Genomic DNA, 24,560 nt, shown 5'->3' on the forward strand with positions numbered 1-24,560 from the left:
ATTGTTTATAAAATAAATCATATATTTAGATATGTGATGTGTTTATATACTTGTATTATTTCCAATGCTGTAGTGACCATGTTATCAGTTGGGTCGTCATCTTTCATATTCATTAAAATGCAAATTACATGTTCATTATTTTGCCTAGGATGCGTAGTTTAGTTGTAATCAAGCACATCATGTGTTGATGAAGAGTCTGTGAAACAGCCCTGGACTAATACAAATGGTGTGCTTCATGAATGACTGCTAATGAAGAGCTGAATATATAATTGGCACAACTAGAAATGTATTCATTCAACTTTATGTGGGTCTTTTAATCTGTTCTGTGCATAATCTATTCACCAAACTTCATATATGGATAAAGATAGCAGCTGTCCAGGCCATGTGTTTGACTGACTTGGTGTCAGCATTTATTTCAGCTTGTTCTTCTCCAGTACACGTTTTTAATAATTAAGTGCATTTTTATAAACACATCAGGGGCAGTCTAATGAAGATAAAGGTGCACAACGGGACTTGCTGTTACATTTAACGCCTTTGGGTCCTTTTAAGTCAGATATAACTACAGTTGATTCCTTTTTAGGGAGAGATAAAGTTACAGTTTTTCACAGGGGACATATGATTTATGAATGACCTTAACACACAGGGTTCAGAAAAAAGAAGATAAGACAGAAGCCATATTCCTTTTGAGATTACTGTCACTGGCTATAAAGCCTGGGGCCTGAAGTAAATCAATTGAACTTTCGTCCACTTTACTAGATAGCAACACAAAACCGAAATGAGACTGATTTTATTAAGAAAAGGATGATATATGAGTCAGTTAAAAGGTTGTCTAGTTTTAAAATTGCTGGTTTTAGTCATAACAGAGTGATCTTTTTTATCTGTCTGTATGTCTGACATTACTATGGTAACCTAGAGGGCTGATGGAATTCCCTCAATCTCTCTTTACAGAGGGTGAAGAGACTGGAGTGATGGATAGCCTGCTGGAGGCCCTACAATCCGGAGCTGCTTTCCGAGACAGGAGAAAACGGACTCCACGGCCCAAAGGTGACTAGAGTACCTTTCCTCTATTTCAGGGCAAATTTTTCATTTATTTCTTGCATGTGCTTCTGAAACATTCATCATAAATACAGCGCTACCGGGAAGAAGTGCTTAAAGTGCCAGCAGCAAGCGTAATCCTTCTCTGTGTAATGACAAATGTCAGGAAAGATGTTAATTCCTGTTGGCTGATGTCTGTACCACTTTGCTAACCACTGTACTGAACTTAACATAAGCTTCTGATTATGACAAGACTCATCTTCAAAACCATATGTATTTTATCTCTCTCTCAGGGTATATGCTAATGCGATTAAATAGGTTGTACCATCATGATGTTTTTGTAATATGTCAAATATTCAGCTGGTACACTAGCCCATCATTATAGCGGATAATTAAGATTAAATTAGTCGGATTTCTTGCTCTCCTACAGCATCCAGAGTATTAAGTATGAGTTTTATAAAGTATCTTTGTGGTTTTTACAGATATACAGGACAATCTCAGTTCATCATCAGGGAGACCTGTTCTAAAGGCTTGTAACCATGGTAATGAAACATGTTCATGTATTACAGGCTGTGTCTATCTTTATTCTGCTGATCTATGATTTTGGCTTCTGGTTTTCTGCAAAAGGCAGAACAATAATACTAACCATACCTTGGAAGTCTTGCACTGATAACTCTCTCTGTCCTTGCTGTGCATGATGCTTATAGCTCTATATTACATGCATGCTTATTAAACAGGTTATTTGGGCATGCCAGTGAAAATGTTTTTGTGTGTTAAGCTTGCATACTTAATTTTCCTATTTTCTATAATTATCGCAGTCTTTCAGATGTGAGGAATTACCCTCATGAGAATCTTTCTGTTAACTTCCCAGAAGCTAAATCCCTGCCATGATTCTCTGGAGCAATGTTTTGCCCTAGGCATGAAACACTGGCAACAGCGAGTCTCATTTCTTCTTACATATGTTTTAAAAAACAAACACTATCTATTTGAATAATTATGTCATATGACTGTGATCACGTGTTTGTTTGTTTTTACAACCAGAAAAACTGAACATCAAGAAGCCAATTTTGTGACCATTACCGTTCTGTGGCAAATGCCATTACCACCCCACTTTATAGCTTCAGTTACAGTATGACAAAGCTGCAGTGTGACACTTGCCATATGTGGAATGTATAACATGCTTACTTACACAACACATCTTGTTCTCAGTAGCTAAAATAATATGTCAGGTACATAACTGCAATATTCTGATGAGGTTGGGTTTCACAGTTATATATTTTATTTTTTTAAACATTGTTTGCAATATGTTTTGTACTCAACAGCTACTTCACTGTATACAAATTAACCAGCTATAGTTAAATGTTTCTAGTTAATATTAATGGAGATTGCGAGTGACAGCTAAAGATCATGCATATTTTTGGCTAGTTATTTTTATGTGAATCTGCAAGTGTTGATGTTTCTAAACACCAATGGTTTTCATGACATTCTGCAAATGTTGTGTCGGAACCTAATGTACAGTACATTTCAGTAACCGTAAATGTCACAAGTTGTCTTAAGGCGCACATCCACATGCTGACTAAGGGAAGACAGTACGATTACGGCATCGTAATCGTACCGTCATTCCCCATCCCCTGCAGTGCCTACACTGAACGATCAGTCTTTCAGTGTAGGCACCCTGCATCATCCCAGAACATGGGCAATCTGTAGTTATCAGCAGATTGACTGGCATGTTCAGGCGATTGATGTCGGAAACGACCGGATGGAACACACATCGCTTGTCGTTTCCAACATTTGTATGCCCGATTTGTGCCCGATTAACGAGCGATTGAACGATAATGATGTCGTTATCGTTTAATCACTCTGTTTAATCGTGTAGTGGATACCCACCTTTATATTATATTTGTACCATCCTGTAAATACATTTTCGCTTTTTCCTATAATTTTCTTAAAGTACTGTCATTTGACTTATATATATTTTAATAACCAATGACAGTAAATGGGATATAGAGCTGGTTTTATTCTTAATATATCACAACTTTTCATGTTTCATTTTAGTTTACATTGATTTATTTGCACATATTAATGGGGTTCCTCTACACAATGCTCCTATTGGGGCAAATGGTGTCCTATTGAAAAATAATGTCTTAGGTATAATTACAATAACTTCTCGGAAATTGTGTTACAAAGGTGGACTTATTGCTATACTAGTCTATGCTGACTTCAGCTAAATAAGCAAATCCTTTCACAGTCATTCAACTATTTCATTCCTCAAAAATTAAATCTTGTTACATTTGTGAACAGAAGTGAGTGCATTATTGCTATAGGGAGATGTACTAAGCCTTAGAGAGAAAGTACCAACCAATCAGCTGCTAACTGTCATTTTTCAAACACAGCCTGTAAAATGACAGGAGCTGATTGGTTGGTACTTTATCTCTCCCCACTTCATCCTTCTCCAATTGCTTAGTACATCTACCCCATAATTTTTTAGTTCTGTTTGGAACTTCACTGTATGGAACTTTTACAAATCCAAAAATTGAGGAGTATGATTGAACTTATTCTGCAAATGATCCCATACTGCCTACTTATGTGTGCATCCATCCTTGTATATAAAATAGGCAGATTCCATTACAAAGCACAATGTAACTCTTGCACTGTGCCTCCCCTTAGTTTTGCATTTATCATAGACCCAATAACTTCTTAGATATATTACTAAAACAAATGTATCCTTCTGTGGTTTCACTAATTTATGGCCATGTATTGATGTTTGTTCACAGTTTGCATCACTAATGCTAAAACTACAGGTAACATATATTTGTTTAGGATCCCTCCATATTATTATTTATTATTATTATTATTGCTATTCTTATTATACAAATATTAAAATATAGATTGTCAACATTCATACATATACATCCATATAGTGCATCCCAGTTTATATGCTTAATAAGTGTGTTTAGTTTGTTTTATTTGAATGTGCACTTTAAAATTAACTTGTTACTTTGAATAATCACATTCCAATTGAATAGTATAATGGCTCCCAACCAGTAGTATTGGACTGAGTTTTGTTTCTGATACCAGAAGAGATGTCACAAGAATCTTTTGTTAACAAGAGAAAACATTTTTGGCTGGCACCAATTACATAGTAACCCTTTTAGTCAATGCTTTCCATGGCTTTTATAGCTGGGCATGAGTAAAGGGCATTTAGCTGATAGACCCTTGTGCTATGATTCATTCACAGTGTCTGGCAGAAAACTGCACACGCAGGGTCTGCATGTGTGTGGTATGTCCACATTCATCATGTAGACACTGACGAAATGTCGACATGTTAGAATGTCAACATATCATCCCTGGTGGCCCCAGCGGTCACTGCTAAGCTTCTGCAGTAGATTCACTATGGCTTCCGGATCCCAGTGTTTGTGACACTCCAGGTCAGACATCCGATCATCCAGTGTGAGTATTTATCCCCTGATCCCTCTCCCTCTAGTGAGTGCCATGTGAGTGAGTCAGTCTAGGACCTGGTGGGGAAAATAGGCAGATATAGTGCATTTTGAGAGAAAAATGAGTCAAGCAGTTGCGTTTAGGGTGGACTGAAATGGAGAGAGATGTGACCGGTAACGAGGTTGCAGTAGTCCAGTTGAGAGATGACCAATGGAGGAGGGTCGTCTATACATCAATGACAAGAAAGTGCCTGATCCTGGAGATACTGTAATCCTATTATAATTGTATTGCTTTACTAAATAGTGTGTTGTGTAATATGTACTTTATAGGAAAAAAGTACTTCCTGTGACCTTTCACCTCAGAGATTAATTACAGCATTCTTTGTTTGTCATAGCAGCGCAGCCAGCCAATGAGTGTCATACAGTCTCTGATTGGCTGCTGCGGCCACGGAGGGAGCCGGCTGGAGCTCACTCATGAGCTCCCATTCCGACTCCTCCTGCAGTGGTTGATGGGAGAGACGTCATGACATCTCTCCCATAGTGCAGAGCGGGCCGGGAGCAGCGGACAGCGGCGGTCGTCGGCTGGAGCATGGATCAGGTAAGTTGTTTATTTTTTTTTCTTTTGTGAGTATGCGTTACTGTATAAAGGGGGCTGCTACTGGGGGCACTGTATAGGGGGCTGCTCATGGGGGCACTGTATAGGGGGCTGCTAATGGGGGCACTGCATAGGGGGCTGCTACTGGGGGGGCTGCTAATGGGTGCACTGCATAGGGGGGTTGCTAATGGGGGCACTGCATAGGGGGCAGCTAATGGGTGCACTGCATAGGGGGGCTGCTACTAGGGGCACTGTATAGGGGACTGCTAATAGGGGGGCTGGGGAGAACACTGCATAAGTATAGGTGAAAATGGGGAAATCTGCCTGTACCCCCAAAAAAGGCAAAGTGATATAGGATAACATCATAGAAGTGTATTAATGGCCCTAATTAAAGTATTTGGGGTTCTTGAATTGTGTGAAATGGCTGTTTTATGCCAATTTCTAAAAAAGCCAAATAATGATAGAGAGCAATGCCTATAAGTATATATTTGTGTAATTTACAGTGCTTTGAAAAAAAAACCTCAAAATACTCACCTGTAATCTTAAAAACACCTGTACGACTAATATAGCACAGCCATATACCTGTTCCACATCAATTAACTCATTTTACAGCCATTTGTATTTTTACACCCCAAAATGACATGTCATTATTGGCCACATGAAACTAATTTAAAAATAACTTTTTGCCTAACTAATCATTAAGGAGGGTGTCCCAGTGGTACTGAACCAAGTCCCAACATTTTTAGCCAGAAATAGGGGTTTTGTAAAACTTTACACCTACCGAGGAGGTGGTGAAAACTTTTTGTGGCAAATTATATGGAAAATTCACACCCGCGGCTAATAGGATTGTGTGATAAGTACAAATACGTTTTTCTCTGACTAGCAGTTTCCCGCGTCTAATTGAATTCCTCCCATAATGTTAAAGCAGTAACCTAAATTGTGCTCGAGGACAGGTTCTCTCCAATTACTGTAGTTCTTACATCATTACTGTGATTAGTCCATCCCCACATTACTAGTAGAGGAAACAGTAAGGCTCTTTCCCACAGTTCCCCAACACTGTTGTAAAGTTTTGAGTGGTTGCTATTCATAGAGGCAGATATGTAGCAAAAGAAGACCCTAAATTAATGAAAGCTACAGCATTGTCCAGGTGATACCATCATAATCAACAGACAGAAAGATGCTGTCCTCTTGTTAAAAAGAACAATTTGTTTTTTAAGTTTGATCACTCCTGCCTAGGCACACTGCACTATACAGAGGCTGAAGTAGGACATGTACATTCAGTTACAGTGTGCCTGCTTTTCCATTTAACTCTGAAAATGCTGGAAGAGGAGATAGAAATAAAACTGTGTTTATGACATAGCAGTAGCTTCCTTAGCATCCAGGCTATTTTATTAATTGCATTAGTAGCCCATCCTAGTATAATGGCACATAAGGATGGAAAAACTGGTGGTCAATCAGTGATTGGTTCAGACTCTCTCTCTTAGTATTAATGCGCATACACACCGGATTCGCACCATGAGCGACAGTGTCCTGTGTGCCCGGCAGGGGTGTGCTCAGTGTTGTTGGCGATACTGTGCACAAACACTGAACGATATCATGAACAATATCATTCAGTGCCGCCCACTCTCCCTCATCCCTGAACATTTTCAAGCTGACAATATCATCAGGTTAGACAGGAGGTGCGGGCGATGAATGATAACGACCAACTACAAACGGGAGCGCGCATTGGTCGTTATCGTTCATCGTTTTGTTAACAAAACTGATCGATATTTTGGACGACTGAACGATATCGTTATAGTTCCGTCGACCAAGAAATCGCTGTGTGTGTACGCAGCATTAGTGTGTAAGGGCACTCTGTCAGACCCATAACTTGGTATACAGGATCTTTAAATGTAAAAAGGTACAAACACACAAGATGTTTTCCTTTATAGTCTGTCCACACCTCTTTTACACCTCACCAGTCATCTTTTTCGTTTTTACATGTCATTCTGTGTCACACATTTCTGTGCAAGTGCATGACCATTACCCCAGCCCCTTGCCCCCCAGTATGTGCTCTCTCCATTTCTCATCACAATACCCACTCACTTAGATACTAAAAGGTCAGTCCAAACAGCAGTGATTATCTCACACGTGTGAGTCATTGCGGCAACAGCAGCACTTTACAGCAGCCCAAATTCACACACAAGAGCTTGCAGCCCCATAGGGCTCAGAGCAAAACTATGTGAATTCAGTTCTTGCTAGAACTGCAAATCCCATTGAAGATGGGGGCCCTCTTAGATACCCCATGCATAGGAAATTGTAAAAGGATTTCAGAAAAGTTCAGATTTCTTCAGGAACTACTTTGAAATTAGGTATTGCCATAACCTCAGTGGATAATACGCTATGATTATTGTAAATATCACTCCACATGGATATCAATGTAGAAGGTAAACAGGCAATACCTCATAAAAGTATGGGAATTGTGCAAAGGGGAATTTAATTTTTGTGTGAAGCTTCTTTAGACACCATTGCTTCTTTAGCAAGGTATATTGCATCAAAGGTATTGGCCATAATAGTTCTCTGTATATACCCATGAACAGCTGTTGCCCAGTCTAAAATTAGCTTTGCTAACCTACATTTGAAGGAACTTTTTTACTTGTAAAGAAACTAGATTCTATGGGGTAAATTTACTAAGGTGAGAGTTTTTAGAAGTGGAGATGTTGTCCATAGCAACCAATCAAATTCTACTTAACATTTAACTAGCACATTCTAGAAGATAATAGCTAGAATATGATTGGTTGCTATGGGCAACATCTCCACTTCTATAAACTCTCATCTTAGTAAATTTACTCCTATGATACTGAAATCCTCTGGAGAGATTGCTAAAGGAGCAAAAGTCCAAGTAAATTCAACCTCCATCATCATGTAATTAATTCAGAGAAGCAAGGAGCTATAAACCAGGAAGGGAATACAATAAGCATAATGTTCCTTCTATTAGTTTCCAAATGGAAATGTCTTTGTGCATTCCAAGGTTTAATCAGACGTAGCAGAATTGGAAGCTTTGCATAACAGTCTACTAACTTTTATAAAAGCAAGACCATTTTCTCCAGTTCCCTCCAGTTAAGGTGCATACACCCGTAACGATTTTGTAACCAACGATTTTCTGTCAGATTTTCCCTTGAAAAAGTGAACGATTTTTTGAACGATGAACGAATAATGTTCCTTCCCTTAATGAAAATCGTCATGTTGGACAATCTGAAATGGACGATGACTACAAACGGGACTGCGCATTTGTGATTATCGTTCATCGTTATAACTCATAAACTGAACGATTTTTTTTAACGTTAACGACAAATTGTTCAAAAAATCGTTACGTGTGTATGCATCTTTAGAAGTGAATTTTGCTTTATTCCTGACTGTTCCTTGTCAAGAAAACATCAGGAACTTATAACACTATTCTGGACCTGAGGAGGTTCAATAAATTTGTCTTATGGAATTGGTGAGTTCTAAAATCAAGTCTATCAGCAAAGGAGTCTCTCACATTTGTAAACCTTTAAGTTTTTTAAGTACAAAATCATGAGACCACACTTTTTAATTCACCTGCTGGCCTGACAATGCCTAAATAACCTTTAAAAGTACTGGTTTCATTTGTGCATAATTAAAGCTGGAACTCCAGATCTGGCCATACTTTGAAGACATCCTGATTATGGGATTGTCAGAACATGCTGCTAATGCAAAGACAATATAAGTGATAACCTTTCAGAAATATGGCTGTATTATGAAGATGACAGCCAACTGGTTTCTTCACTGGTTTGAGTGTCTGCAAATAAATTCCACCCAGACCAAGGTAACACTGTCAGAGGAATGATACCTGAAAATCCAGTACTTGGCACATCAGGTACCGATCCAACAGTGGACAACAGTAAGGAAAGCATTTCACCTGTTAGGAATGTTTTCCTTGACCATCGGGGTGATTCTCTGGGCAAATGTTATTTGTACCTTCTAACTAGAACTATAAACTCTGCGTGATTACAAACAGACTTCGCTAGATCACATTATGCTATGAAAAAATACCACGGAATGTCTCATGATGGAAAGACTCCAGATTAAATAAGGGAATGCCAATTTTAAACCCTGAATATCTAATACTGATGACCTATTCTAATGCTACAAGCTGGGGGCCCATTTTCTCAAAAAGATAGCATGAGGAACTATCACAAAAAGAAAAGAAAAACTTTAAATGATATGCAAAGCTACAGTGAGATGTTGGACGTTGTAAGGCTGATACCTTTACATGTCGCAGGCAAGGAGATTGCAGGGGCCGATTACCTAAGCCAGAGACAAATTTTCCCAGACAAATTGTACACAGGTATATTCATTACTGGCTGACACATTTTAAAAGAGCCACAGGTGAAGCTAATTATTTCACTTGTGATTCTGTGAGGAGACCAGGAAAAAATGCACTGTTCGTGCTCCCTGAAGAATGAGTTTGGGAAACACTGCTCTAGTCTCTCCGCTTCTAAAAAAAAAATCAAAAAAGTAAAAGTAGAAGTGATAGTTCTTCCATTTTGGACACACCGTCCGAGGATCCCAGTGACTTAATAGGAGCCTCTGCTTTGCCATCTAGGTCTGTTGCTTCAGGGTCTAGACTTTCATTTGAATGTGCAGCAACTAATACCCCTTTTCCACCTAAATTCCGGGTCTGACCCGGAGTTGGAACAAAGTTCCTATCCGGATCAGACCCGGAATTTTGCTGGCGCCGACTTGGGATATTCCCGAGTCAGCGCCGCTCACACCGCAGTCGGGTCTGCATAGACCCGGCTTTTGCGGAGTGAAAGTGGTCGCTTGGTGATGACGTCATCTCCAAGCGCCACTGAAGCCGGACCAACCGGCTGGCTAGCAGCGCACTCCAGGTCATCGTGACCCGGAGTGCGCTGTTCTCACAGCAGGGTTTCACGGGCTATGCCCATGTTAAACCCTGCTAGTTACCTGGGTTGGATTGCCACGTCACTCAACCCGGCGATCCAACTCTCTCCCCTTTTACACCAGGGAGCAGCCCGGGTTAACCCTTCAAAAACCCAGGTTTTAGCTCCGGTGTAAAAGGGGTATAAGACTGATAACATGGAAAATGAATGTGGACTGCTCAGAGACCAGAGTATCAGAGTAAAGCTGCATACACACACAACGATTTTTTTAATGATTATCGTTAAACGATATCATTTAACGATAATCGTTTGCAAAAATCGTTCACTTTCTGAGTCAAACGATGAACGATTATCGTTCATGCGCATTCACGTTTGTAGTTTGTCGTTTGTAGTTTGTAGTTCAGTCAGACTTGTCAACTCAACGATTTTCATTAAGGGAATATGCAAAAATCGTTGGTAGGTCATAAAAATCGTTCATGACATTTAGTAAATGAACAACTTTAGTAAACAATTTTAGTTAATTTTTTCAAGGAAAAAATCGTTTACTAAAATCGTTCATTAAAAAAATCGTTGTGTGTATATGCAGCTTAAGTAATTAATACTAGTGCAAGCACGGAAGAGGAACGCTTCTTTCAATCTGAGTTTGAAAGACATTAATTGCATGATGTCCATTTAAAATATATCCAATTAAAGATACCATTCTAAATACACTTGATTTTTAAGGAAGAAGTTGTTGCCTCATCCTCAAGTCCAATTACTCAGGTCTGCGATGGAAAACATTTTAAACATTTTTAACTTTTCCATAGATTATTGGGTACTGAATTCAGTAAAAAATTGTAGGTAACATTGTAAAACTTAATTTTTTGTGGACATCAGTATATATTTTTTACCTTTTGTTAATAAAACTTCCATTTAATCATAATACATATGAATAGGCTATTTTCAAAAATCTTCACATTCATGTTGTGAAAAATCTTCACATCTGAGAGAAAAATTGCAGTTATTTTTTAAATCAGCACACCAAATACCTTAGGAAAGAGCCAGAGAAATGCATGCATTGTTCAGTGAATCAAATGTTGCAGGCCTATGTTATTAGCATAAAGTGTTTTATTTGAAGTAAAATTCAGAAGAATTAATCTTTTTTTTTTCAAGTGGTGAATATTAGCCCCCCATGTGACTCCAATCTAATGCTTTATGCTTATAATAGTGTTACAAAACTCATTCATCAGGGAGCACGAACAGTGGATGTTGTCCAGGTCTTCTCACAAAGTCACAAGGAAATAATTAGCTGCACCTGTGGATCTTTTAAAATGTATCAGCCAGTAATAAATACACCTGTGCACCAACTAGCAAAAATGGAAACCATGCATTGTTAGTGCTCCTTGAGGAATGAGTTTGGGAAACACTGCTTTAATAGATGCTCTGTTTTAACTAATACAGGAAGCCCTGTTGAGATGGATGACACCTAAGATAGTGGTAACCATTCTTCTGCCACTGTGGTGCAATGAATCTTCTCTAAAGGTTTCCGAGGATAAAAGAACTAATCCAACTTGTTTTACCGGTGGTTGTATCTACATTTCAAATTACACAGATGATTGTTTTACAATAGCTGGCAGATTATAGAAATGCAGGCACTGATTTTAGTGAGAACGATTATCCACTTGCCTGGCACAGTCTTATCAGATACGACCACACCAGGCTGGGCTTTCCCTGACATGGTTGTATCTGATACGACCAGTCAGAAATGCCTACTAGGCGTCTGTGGGAAGCTAATCTTCCCGCAGCCGCCTACATCAAAGGGACCTTCTGGTCCCTCTGCAAGCATGGCTGCCTCTCCAGCATTTCCCGATCACTGCTGGCCACAGTGATCGGGCACCGTCGGCAGCCCCCTCCTGGCGCACTGCCATTGAAGCAGCAGCCACGGCTCATGTAGCCGCAGCTGTTGCTGTGACCCGATCACTGTGGCCAGCAGTGATTGGGCAGCCGGCCCCAGCAGCCACGGCACTGGCAGCCGCCGTTGCTGCTCTGTATCCGGGCCGCCAGAGGGAGACCCTCCCGCTGCGGCTCCGGCACTACAGTGCTCTGTGGTGGAGGAGGAGCAGCAGCGGCTCTGGTAGCCGCCGCTGCTGCTCTGTATCCAGGCCGCCAGCGGGACACCCTCCCGTTGCGGCTCCGGCACTACAGTGATCACTAGGTGAGCACTGTGTGGAGGAGCAGCAGCAACGGCTCTGGTAGCTGCCGCCGCTGCTCTGCCCTCCCACTGTGGCTCCGGAACTACAATGTACAGGAAGCAGCAGCCGCGACTCTGGCTGATGCTTCTTCTATGTACCCAGGCAGCCCAGCAGCCCCCCGCATACTCCCTCCTCGACCTCAGCTCCTCCTCCTCCCCCATGATGCCCATTTTAATAAGGGCCACAATAGTTACATATATATGTATGTATGTGTGTATATATATATATATATGTGTGTGTGTGTGTATATATATATATATATTTCTACTTCAGGGTCCATAGGGTATCCACAGGATACCTTGGGGTATAGGTGTGACGTCAGTCGCTGGGCACCATAGAGTTAAGCTTTTCAGCCTCCCAGGATGCACTAGGGTCCCCCTCCTATACCCCGCCCCCGAGCCAAGGCACCTCAGTTTAGTTTGGTGCCCGGCCAGCGTCGGGTGCACCTGTCGGAGTGGGGGCTAGAAGAGCCCCTGAAGCTTTCTTCAGTGCAGCTGTGGCTGCACATCTGGATGTACAGCATGGACAGTCAGTCCTGACGTCCATGCTGTCTTCCCTACACCCCCGCCGGTACCGATCCGGGGATGCTGGTGAGCATCTGGGGTCACAGCTAGCGGTGACCCCAGATGTTCCGTGCCATGGCCGGATCCAAGGGGGACAAAGGTAAGCAGCGGGGTCCCGCGGTGGGTCCCCGCTGGTCACATGGTCCTAAGTCCCCAGGCAGGGGGCTCCCTGGGGACTGGCTGCAGCGTGGAGCCAGGCGACCAACCTGCACTTTCCACTACCCCCTGGGACAGCGGACCGCAGCAGAGCGGTAGCGCTGCGGCGTCCCAGGGGTTAAATGCATGCCAGGGGAGCGCGCCTTCCCTGTCTCACAGCCGGCGCCTCCCCCGCTGCACACAGCCCTCTCTGCATGCTGCCGACTGGTCCTGTGGCAGCGCTCCTCCCCCAGGCCAGCCTCCTCTCTGCTCCTCGGCGGCCATCTTCTCCAGAGCGCATGGTGAAAGCTGCTGGAAGCGCTGGACGGAAGCATCGTGGTCTGGGTCCCCCCGCATACCTCTCCTCCGCTGTGGTCAGGTCTGTGTCCTACCAGGCCCTGTGTCCTACCGGGCCCTGTGTCTGCATAGTTGAGTGATCAGCGCTGTTAGTGCAGGAATTGATTTTCTTTGCATTGTATGTGACTGTGCTAGCGCTGCTGCCTGTAACTTTTCTCTAAACTGTCAGCTTTATTACTGTCCCTGTTCTTTCTGCTAAGCCCTTGCGGTGCGGTGCTGCAGGGTGGTCTCTCGCCTATTTAAGTTATAATTGGTGAGAGAGGTCACATACGTGGTGCCATCATGTCCGAAAGTGATTTTCCCCTCCGGCTACAGTGTACTACGTGTAAAGTACCGTTAGCGGAGGGGGAGGGTAGCGCGGAGGGCCTTTGCCGGCAGTGTTTGTCCATGGCGCGGCCTCTTACGGTTACAGCACCGGTACAGGAGCCGCCCTGGGCTTGTTTCGCTCAGGCGCTTACCGCCTTAGTGGGCCAGTTAGCTCCGCAGCCCGCATTTACACCGATGGGTTTATCCCAGCAGTCAGTGGTGTCGTCACCCATGCAGGGTTTCCCACGACAATTGGTGGTACCCCACAGTCTCCCTATTTCCCCGCTCCCGGTTTCTCAGGAGCCAGCGTGGGTTAACTCCCTGATGAGTTCTGTACAGCACTTGTCGGCTGTGTTGCAAGGGGAGTCTGTGATGCGGCCGCATAAACGGCCGGTGGCGTCTCTGTCGGCTCCTTATGAGGATGACGAGGGGACGTCTGATGATGGGGAGATTCTGGATCCTTACGATCAGGAACCTCTCCATACTAAGGACGCTGATGCTAAGTCCAAAGTATATATTCCTGGACTTATTCGGGCGGTGCGCACAGCCTTGGTGATTGAGGACGAAGTTCCCCCAGCGGCTAATTCTAAGTATGCCTTTTTCAAGGATGTGAAGGGCGATGCCACAGTCTTTCCTCTTTCGGGTCAGTTGGTGGACCATTTAGAGGAGGCGTGGAAACAGCCTGGCAAAAGATACCAGCCGCAGAGACGCCTGGCGGTGGCTTATCCATTCGCGGATAATTATTTTGCAAAGTGGGAATCCCCTCCACAGGTGGATTCTCACGTGACCCGTCTTGTCCGTAGTGCCACATTGCTGATGCCATCCATGTCCTCCCTTAAGGATGCTACGGACTGCAAGGTGAAAAAATCTGCCTGAAGTCCGCTTATTCCCTTGCGGGGGGGGGGAAGCACGGCCGGCTATGGCTATTTGCTGGGTTGCCAGAGCGATGGAGCACTGGGCGGATTCATTAGAGGCTTCTTTTGATTCCGACTGTCCGGCCGAACAGGCGGAGTTGATTGGCAATCTCCGTGATTCGGCCACCTACATCAACGAGGCAGCCCTAGACATTAGTACTCTGGTGTCTAGGATTTCTTCAGCAGCGGTAGCTGCTCGTCGCACCTCGTGGCTGCGATCCTGGAAGGCGGACGCAGATTCCAAAAAGGGTCTGGAGGCGTTGCCGTTTACCGGAGAAGTTCTCTTCGGTCTGGATCTGGATAAGATTGTGGCCACGCTGGCGGCAGCCAAATCGGCTTGTCTCCCGTCGGCCGCTGCTCCTTCTGGTTCTGGACCATCGTCCTTTCGGTCATCTAGGGCCCAGGGCAGGCCCAAACCACAGTCGTTTCCTCGACAGGCTGGTCCTAAGAAATCGGCCAAGCCCCGGAAGCAGGCATGGAGTACCAGACGTCCGGCCCCCAAGCCAGATGACAAGCCTGCGGCCTGACGGTCCGGGCCTCCCTTTGGGGGATCCCAGGGTGGGAGGCCGCCTGCTACAGTTCGCCCAGTGTTGGTTGACCACTACGGCAGACACTTGGGTTCTGGAGGTGGTTTCCCATGGATACGCCCTCTCCTTCCGGCACAGACCCCCGGCTCGATTCTTCACCACGGGTCTACCATCAGACCGGAACAAGGCTACGGAGCTGCGGAAGGTATTGCACACTATGCTCCAGGCTGGAGTTATAGTGCCTGTTCCATTCTCCCAGAGGGGCCAGGGTTTCTATTCAAATCTATTTTTGGTACAGAAACCCAATGGGTCATATCATCCGATTCTCAACCTCAAAGCACTCAACAAGTCTTTGCGGGTCCCGAAGTTTCGGATGGAGACCCTACGGTCCATCTTTCTGGCGCTGGAACCTGGGGACTACATGGTGTCATTGGACATACAGGACGCTTACCTGCATGTCCCTATTCTTTTGCGCCATCAACAGTTCCTCAGGTTTGCAATCCGCAGCGACCACTTCCAGTTTCGGGCGTTACCTTTTGGCCTGGCGACAGCACCACGTGTTTTCACCAAGGTGATGGCGGTCATGGCGGCTTCTCTGCGGCTGCAGGGAGTCCGCATGTTGCCGTATTTGGACGACCTGTTATTGGTGGCAGGATCTCCAGAGCTCCTGTTACGCCACTTAGACCTGACCATTGCACTGCTGCAACGGCACGGCTGGCTAATCAACTGGCAGAAGTCCACTCTAATCCCGTCTCGGAGGATTCTGCATCTTGGAGCCTTATTGGACTCGGGACAGCAAAGGATCTTCGTGACGGTGGACAAGATCTCTGCTTTACAGTCAAGGGTGCGCAGTTGTCTGCACAGCCGCCGGGTGTCCTTACACTCGGCGATGAGGTTACTGGGCTCCATGGTGTCGGTGTTCGACATGGTGGAATACGCCCAGTTTCACTCCAGACCTCTGCAGCACCTGATCCTGTCCAAGTGGAACGGGCTGCCTCAGTCTCTGAAGTCCCAGACGATTGTGCTCACCCCGGAGGTTCGCCTGTCCCTTGCGTGGTGGTTACAGACGACCCACCTCAACAAGGGACGTCCGTTCTGGGTTCCAAATTGGGTCCTGTTGACAACGGACGCCAGTCTTCGGGGCTGGGGAGCAGTTTCGGGTCCACACTTGTTCCAGGGCAGGTGGACGCCGACAGAAGCAGAGCTTCCAATAAATATCTTGGAACTCCGTGCGTTCTTCAATGCTCTCCAGCAGGCACAGCGGTTTCTCCAGGGTCACCCGGTGCAGGTCCAGTCGGACAACGCTACCACCGTGGCCTACATAAACAGGCAAGGAGGAACTCGCAGTCGGGCGGCTCTCGTAGAGGTCTCTCGGATCCTGGTATGGGCGGAGCGCAATCTTCCGGCCATATCAGTGGTCTTCATCCCGGGAGTGCTAAATTGGGAGGCGGACTTTCTAAGTCGCCAGGACGTTCATCCGGGGAAATGGTCCCTGCACCCGGACGTTTTTCAACTACTGGTGGACAGGTGGGGTCTTCCAGAAATCGACCTCATGGCGTCCCGGCACAACAACAAGTTGCCGGTGTACGGGTCTCGCACAAGAGACGAAGGGGCGTCTCTGGTGGATGCTCTGTCCGTCCGGTGGATGTTCCGGTTCGCATACCTGTTCCCTCCGGTCTCCCTTCTTCCACGGGTAATCCGGAAATTCAAACAGGAAGGAGGGACGCTCCTGTTGATAGCTCCCGCGTGGCCCAGACGGCACTGGTTCTCAGACCTTCAGGGTCTGTCCGTGGACAGTCCTCTGCGATTGCCGCTACGACCGGACCTTCTGTCTCAGGGTCCTTGCCTTCACCCGGACCTGACTCGGCTGTCTTAGACGGCGTGGCTGTTGAGACGGCCATGCTGAGGTCCCGGGGGTTTTCCAGCTCTGTGGTGCGTACCATGTTACGAGCTCGGAAACAGTCTTCCGCGAGGATATACCATCGCGTGTGGCATACGTTCTTCCAGTGGTGTCGACCGAGAGGTTATGCACCGCGGGAGTTTCGTCTGTCTCGGATTCTCGCCTTCCTGCAAGCGAGACTAGATCATGGGCTTCGCCTTGCTTCTTTGAAGGTACAGGTTCCGGCCCTATCTGTCTGGTTTCACCGTAGGATTGCTACAATCCCGGATGTGCGCTCCTTTATGCAAGGTGTTCTCCGCATTCAGCCGCCCTTTGTTCCACCTGTGGCGCCTTGGGATTTGGCTATGGTCCTGAGGGCTCTCCAAGGACCGCCGTTTGAACCACTGGGCTCAGTGGATCTTAAATGGCTAACAGCTAAGACTGTTTTCCTTCTGGCCATTGCTTCGGCCAGACGTGTTTCTGAGTTAGGGGCTCTTTCTTGTAAACCCCCTTTCTTGGTTTTTCATGGGAACAGGGCAGTGCTAAGCACTCGGCCCGAGTTTCTTCCCAAAGTTGTTTCCCAGTTTCATGTTAACGAGGAAATAGTTGTTCCGGCCTTTAACTCACTTGGTCTTTCCGTGGGTGAGGCCTCTTTGGATGTTGTGCGGGCCTTAAGGACTTATGTTGACCGCACTTCTTCGTTTAGGAAGTCGGACGCTTTGTTTGTCCTCTATGGCTTCCGTAAAAAGGGTTGGCCTGCTTCAAAGCAAACTTTGGCAGCCTGGATCCGTATGGCTATTTCTGAAGTTTATCTTCATGAAGGCCTACCGGTCCCTCCTTCTCTGAAGGCTCATTCCACTAGGTCTGTGGGTCCTTCGTGGGCAGCTCGACGTGGTGCCTCGACAGTTCAGATCTGCAAGGCTGCTACGTGGTCCTCTGTCCATACCTTCGTGAGGTATTACAGGTTTGACACCTTCGCCTCTCAGGATGCTTCCTTCGGGCGGCGGATTCTCCTTTCTGCACAGGAGCGTCCCCACCCTTAAAGGATACTGCTTTGGGACATCCCCAAGGTATCCTGTGGATACCCTATGGACCCTGAAGTAGAAAATATGAGATATGGTAAGAACTTACCCTTGTTATCTCTATTTCTACGAAGTCCATAGGGTTCCACAAGACTCCCGCCCTGTCGTACCTGTGCTGCAGATGGGCTTTGCTCTGGTCACCGGTTTTCCGTCTCCCTCTGGTGAGAATGTGATTCTTGTATGTGTCCAGATCTTTTTTCTCTCTCTTCCTTCTCCTCCTCCGGCCTATGGCTTGATAACTAACTGAGGTGCCTTGGCTCGGGGGCGGGGTATAGGAGGGGGACCCTAGTGCATCCTGGGAGGCTGAAAGCTTAACTCTATGGTGCCCGATGACTGACGTCACACCTATACCCCAAGGTATCCTGTGGAACCCTATGGACTTCGTAGAAATAGAGATAACAAGGGTAAGTTCTTACCATATCTCATATTATATATAGAGTACAGAATCTGCGGCACTCAAGCGGGTTTCACAACAATAATAACGATGAGACCAAATCAATCTTCAATGTTTCGGAGTTTAATCCGTCATCAGGAAGAATATGAGAAATACAAAAGCATCACTTACCTAAATACATGTTTTCAAACTCTGAACCCATCACCGATCGCGCGCCATGCTCGGGCGCCAGGCGGGACCATCCTCCAGCCACGACGTCACTCCCGGAAGTGAACAGCCAGGGTCCGGCCCCCACCAGCGTCCGTAACCATGGTAATCCGCGATACACCGCTACGTGTCTAATGTAAGCAAAGTGTACAGAGGACAGTCAGATGGTCACTAAGATAATAATAACATCATTGGAAAAATACAATGTATCATCATATAACTTAAGAACTATATTTTAAATTGATGTTATAATGTTACTACCTCATGGCTTGGTCTTAGGAAATAACAATGTATGGGGATATGTCTACAGCAGCACCAAGAGAGGTACATGGGTTTGTTAGTGCTAGCGATATGCTCTTTATTGAATGTATGAATATAGAAACATTATTTCCTAAGACCAAGCCATGAGGTAGTAACATTATAACATCAATTTAAAATATAGTTCTTAAGTTATGTGATGATACATTGTATTTTTCCAATGATGTTATTATTATCTTAGTGACCATCTGACTGTCCTCTGTACACTTTGCTTATAATAGACCGTAGCGGTGTATCGCGGATTACCATGGTTACGGACGCTGGTGGGGGCCGGACCCTGGCTGTTCACTTCCGGGAGTGACGTCGTGGCTGGAGGATGGTCCCGCCCGGCGCCCGAGCATGGCGCGCGATCGGTGATGGGTTCAGAGTTTGAAAACATGTATTTAGGTAAGTGATGCTTTTGTATTTCTCATATTCTTCCTGATGACGGATTAAACTCCGAAACGTTGAAGATTGATTTGGTCTCATCGTTATTATTGTTGTGAAACCTGCTTGAGTGCCGCAGATTCTGTACTCTACCTATCTATCCACTGCTGTGCACCACGGTATTTGCCTTGGATTAGGAGTGCCATTCTGTTGGACTGTGTATATATATATATATATATATATATATATATATATACGCGTATATGTATGTCTGTGTGTATGTATGTATATATATATATATATATATATATATGTGTGTGTGTATGTATATATATGCGTGTGTATATATATATATATATATATATATATATATATATATGCGTATATATATCGCAGAGCCTCTGATTAGGGATGGTAACCGACCATCGATGGTTTGAAAACCATCGGTGGTTTGCCATTGCTGGTGGCCATCAATGTTGCACCATCGATGGTAACCCTCAATCGATGTTTAGGAAACATCGGCAGTTGTGGTCTACACAGATCTCGACCAATCGCTAAACAATTGATGGCTTCTAACAATAGTTGAACTATCGATGGTACAGCTGTCAATGGCCATCACTACAGTATAACATAAAAATTGCTATTTTTATGGTATACTGTGTTTAAAAAAAAAAAAAATTTTTTTTTTTAATAAAATAGTGATGGATAAGTTTATGTTCTTGACCTAATTCAATCGTAAAAGAAACTGACAATTTTGGAGCGATTTTTGGAAAAAGAATTCGTCAGTTAAGTGGTTAATGTGCATTTATCCAGGACAAAAATCTTTTTAATTTAAAAGTTATTTGTAATTCCACTAGGATAATGGAAAGATTATGGACCTCATTCAGAGTCAGTCGTTGCGGCCGCACGGTCGTACACCACCGATGTTTGCTAAACTGCGCATGCGTAAAATTTGCAATGCGCTTGCGCAAACTAGCTGTTACAATCAGAAATTGCTCTCTCTTTGAACACAGCCAGGTCGTTAGTTTGAGTGACAGGATGAGGCGTTTGTGGGTGGTAACAGGGGAAGTTGCTTGTGAACGGGGGAGTGGAGATCCGAACGCAGGCGTGCCTGACTATGCAAACAGCGTTTTATGGGAGTGCATAATTAACTAAGTAGTGTCATGGCACATGGGAGGTTTTTACACTGACTTGATCGTCGTGCTTAAGAGAGGGTATGGTCAACTTTAAGCTCTACGACCTGCTCCGATGGTCTCGATTAATCCTTATATGCCCGGAGATGACGTGTAATGGGAACAAGAAGGGGGTGTATTTTTAGTCTTACGGCCGCATCCTCCCCTCGCTCGTCCAGCTAACGATCCCATCTTAACGACGCAACTTGCGAGCGCTTCATTTGCATATCCGACCGTGCGGCCGCAACGACCGACTCTGAATGAGGTCCTATGTCCCTTCTTAATGAGCTATTTCTTCACATATTAGAGAAGTCATCATAAAGGCATTCCAAAAAGGTGGACATATAGTTGCAGAAATGAAAAAAAAAAACTTCCTCTACTTGAACGTTGGCACTTTTTTGGGCAAAGAGGGCTCAGGCCTCAGTGACAGAATTTTCAGCGTTCCCTGCATCTATGCATATACCTACTCTATCCATTATTATTCTCTACTGACTGTTGGGATACATGTTTTACACACAGCCACTTAAATACATTTTTGGCTATTTGCAGAATGGTGCTTTATTTTCTTTGTGACCATCTCTATTGTTGTGCTTGAGTACATCCCATTGTAAGGGCTACCATGGAGTTGTTGAAGCGAAAACAGCACATTTTAATTTCCAATTATACCATTTCTGCAAAATCTTCCATGGAGTCCAGGTTTACCACCCATGTTGTTCAGAGGCAGCTTGGGAAGCCACTCAAAGACATAGGAGAAGACTAGGACCCACGTTCTTTCAATCTGGTGGGTTGTTTTTAGCTAGATACAGTTCCCCTACCTAATTTAGAAGGGATTGTAACGGCTTCAGTGGAGTACTTTGAAGAAAAGAAAATGCTGGTAATTATAAGCATCTTTCTACTTTGTTTCTGAAAAAATAACAGAATATAGTGCATTAATTATCAGGAACCATTATCTGTCTTGAAAGAAAATAGATAAAACTAATCCGTGTTTGTATCTTAAACACTAGTTAGCAGCCCGTCCAAATGACGGGACATTGTTGCGTCTGCGAAAAGTCCCATTTGAGCACTCAAACGGGTCACTTTTCAGTCATTTCTGCTCGCCAGCTCGGGTGGTTGCAAATAGAAATGTCAATTCCGGTGGCTGTGCATGCCCGAACAATTGCTCCTTTGGGCGCCATCTAGTGGTCACCGGCACGCAAAACATCTGAATTTCCCCATAGAGGTAAGGAGCAGCATTATAAAGATTACTCCTACCTTACCAAAACATGAATAATGACGCAGGAATTGGCGTGTCTGGGGGGTGAATTGTTAAATTATATCTTTTTATATTGCACTCTGCTGCACAGGGTAAATGCCCACACTGTTTTGCTTTGTGATTCATATTGTAATACGGTATCCTATATTATTCAGTATGTTTAATTGCTTATATGAAGGTTTTAGTACTAAAAAGTTTCAGACTTAAATGACCTTCACTGTCGCATCAAGTAAAATTATCAATTTTATTTTCAAATTCAATGTTTTAAATGCAAATTGAAAATGAAGTCGCTTTTTTTTTTCATTGCTGTTTTACTGGTATACCTTTGTGATGGTGAATTTTTAGATTGATAAAACGCAGCACTTCTGACAGTCTTATTTCCTTTCCTTACTTTGACTTCTCGCTGTTGTTCTACAAAGCATACATTTACTTTGAAAGACACTAGCTGTCTGCCCTCTGCTCACAATTATAATCTCAATATGTACTACTTGACAGGACAGTCATATTGTCCCAGTTTTTGACATAGGAAGGGGACCAAGTCCCAGTGTAGTCTCAAACTAATGTAAATTAGATTTAAATTCTCTTGTCTATTTTTAATGATAGATTGAATTTCACTTCAGTACACAAAACATTATTTTATAGTGATTTTGACTATAATATTCCGTAACTTTGCAATGTTAATACTTATTTGTATGTCTTTTGTTAAAGAAGTTATATTTCAAACAAATAATTATTTTCTTTTTTATTGTGTTGTCTTAATCTCATCTGTGTTCTTAAACCGTTTGTTGTGAGTTCAGTAAAGAATGAGCGGTTTCAAAAGAATTAATCAATTTTCCTATGAGTGTTCACGCTGATAGCATCTAATACCACTTGAATATCTTATCTTTTACACATTTTAGTTTCCTTTGGGTTTAGGTAATCTTTGAGGTTAAAACAAAATACCATAAGCATGCATGACAAATTCTGCTAATTTACAATGCAAAGAGGAATTCACAGTGACTACCATCTCTGTCTGTGTATAAAGCAACTGAACAAAGAAAATAGGAATTAGTGCACATACCATGCAGTCTGTATGTGCTGTATTGTTTTTCTGCAGGTAGATGGAGGAGAAATGCATTGGTTAGCACCACTAGATTGTCCTCTAGTGTTGCACATTACTGGTGATGACAACAGGTCATAGTGTAAACTGACACAATGATGCACATGCGGCATTAGCTGGGAGCCGAAATTCTACAGATGAATAGATGCACCAGAGTATAATATAACTGGCCAGAGTGGCGTTTAGTCCGCACCTGGTATACTTAACCAGTTCTTAGATTTATTGTATATCAGGTAGAACTACAGGTGACACAGGGAATTGCACAAGTGTCACAGCAGTAGATGTAATACACTGTAGCAGCCTGTAGCTCATGGTATTGCTGGACATTATAGTACTCCAGGCATGATCACGATTCTGACATTGGTCGAATAGTAGCACTGGTGGTCTAGCTAACAATGGTGGTGGTATGGTGTAATTGAGGGGCATACAGCAGGGCACTGTAGGGCTCTTTGGTGGGGAGTCTCCTGATCCGACCGGTCCTCATGGATGCTGGAGTGTAAAGACGTTCGGAGATGCCGCACAGGCGCAGTATTTTATGTCAGAGGTCAGACCTCACGTACCTGAGTCCTAGTGAGTAGAAGTATCACAGCAGCAGCACTTATATACAAAAGAGCACTTTAGAAAATACTAGTGCTGAATGTACCTTTGTCAGGAGTAAGATTGTGTGTGGGGTAGGATTTGTAGAAGAAGTAGAACTGACAGATAAGTGAATGAGAGTTGCATGTTTGAGGTTAGTGTGAGTCAATAGGAGAGTATATGTTGTCCTAGCTTCTCAACATTTTTTACATTACTCTTCAGTTGAGTAGCATCATTTGAAGCATATATTGTGGTACAATGCCTTTGTTGTGTTTCCTTGGGGCTCTTATCTGTTTTGTTTATCTAAATGAACCTCACACGAGTATCTGACATCACCATTTTTTTACAAACACACTTGTATGCAATTCATTATCCGTATACTATTGGCTTCTATCCTTGTTTTTCATTTAATCCCACATATTAATATATGGTGAACATTACCTATGGTTTATGTACAGTAGAGAAGCTTCCCCCAAGTAATTGTGTCCTTCAAAATATCTAACAATGCATTTCATTAAGCTGTATTTCAACTGAAAATGACCCTCAACGTCATGCGGTATCACACATCTAGATGTGCACATGAGTTACATTGTATGCCTGTAAAGAATATAGCCTGTCCTTGAAACCAAATACCTGGGAGTTTATTGGTCTTCTGTCCTTCTGTCTTAAACTAAGGGGTCAATCCAATTACACACGATGTACTCGCGGAAGCGAGTCATCACGACAATAGGCGCACTTGACGGCAACCCGAATTCGCATAAGTGTTCGCAGCCCCATAGGGCTCCGAGCAAAATAATACAGGCTCAGAGCGGGGCCGCGAGGGGTGCAAGATGATGTGCTGTTGTTGGCGTTTTAACGCCGTGGCAATGGCAACTCGCACCCGTTGCAAGCAATTGGCTTGACCTCTAAACCTTTTTTGATTTAGTTCTTAAAACATATGCATTTTTGTTGCAGAGGCTATGGTGCATCTGCATTTCTGCCTCAGTAAACATACTGGGATATATGTTTTTACCTCGATTAATAATTATATGTTATATAGTGTCTGCATTTTACACTCAGCTTTACAAAGAATAATCAGTCAGTTACATCAGTGTCTGCCCCTTTGGATCTTAGTATTTATTCTCTACCACACAAACCTATAATGGAATACATTTTGTCACCAGCAGATTAATTTGCTAGTAACATGGATTACGTGAGATTACGCTGAATTC

At 43.8% G+C, this 24,560-nt stretch overlaps 1 protein-coding gene across 6 annotated transcripts in view; it reads left to right on the forward strand.

The window, feature by feature from the left end:
- Nucleotides 1-24,560, forward strand: part of DIAPH3 (diaphanous related formin 3) — a 786,386-nt gene that overhangs the window by 620,479 nt on the left and 141,347 nt on the right. For 4 of the 6 annotated variants that reach the window (XM_088481432.1, XM_088481491.1, XM_088481243.1 and 1 more), the window contains 2 exons: nucleotides 949-1,044; nucleotides 1,518-1,577. The exons of 1 other annotated variant lie outside the window; for it this stretch is intronic. In XM_088481432.1, coding sequence (XP_088337558.1) covers nucleotides 949-1,044; nucleotides 1,518-1,577 — 156 coding nt within the window. The remainder of the gene's footprint in view (nucleotides 1-948; nucleotides 1,045-1,517; nucleotides 1,578-24,560) is intronic. One more of the 6 variants, XM_088481363.1, reaches the window with a different exon arrangement.

The sequence above is a fragment of the Taudactylus pleione genome, unplaced genomic scaffold, assembly GCF_031769625.1.
Source record: "Taudactylus pleione unplaced genomic scaffold, aTauple2 ptg000005l, whole genome shotgun sequence".
NCBI classification, from domain to species: Eukaryota; Metazoa; Chordata; class Amphibia; order Anura; family Myobatrachidae; genus Taudactylus; species Taudactylus pleione.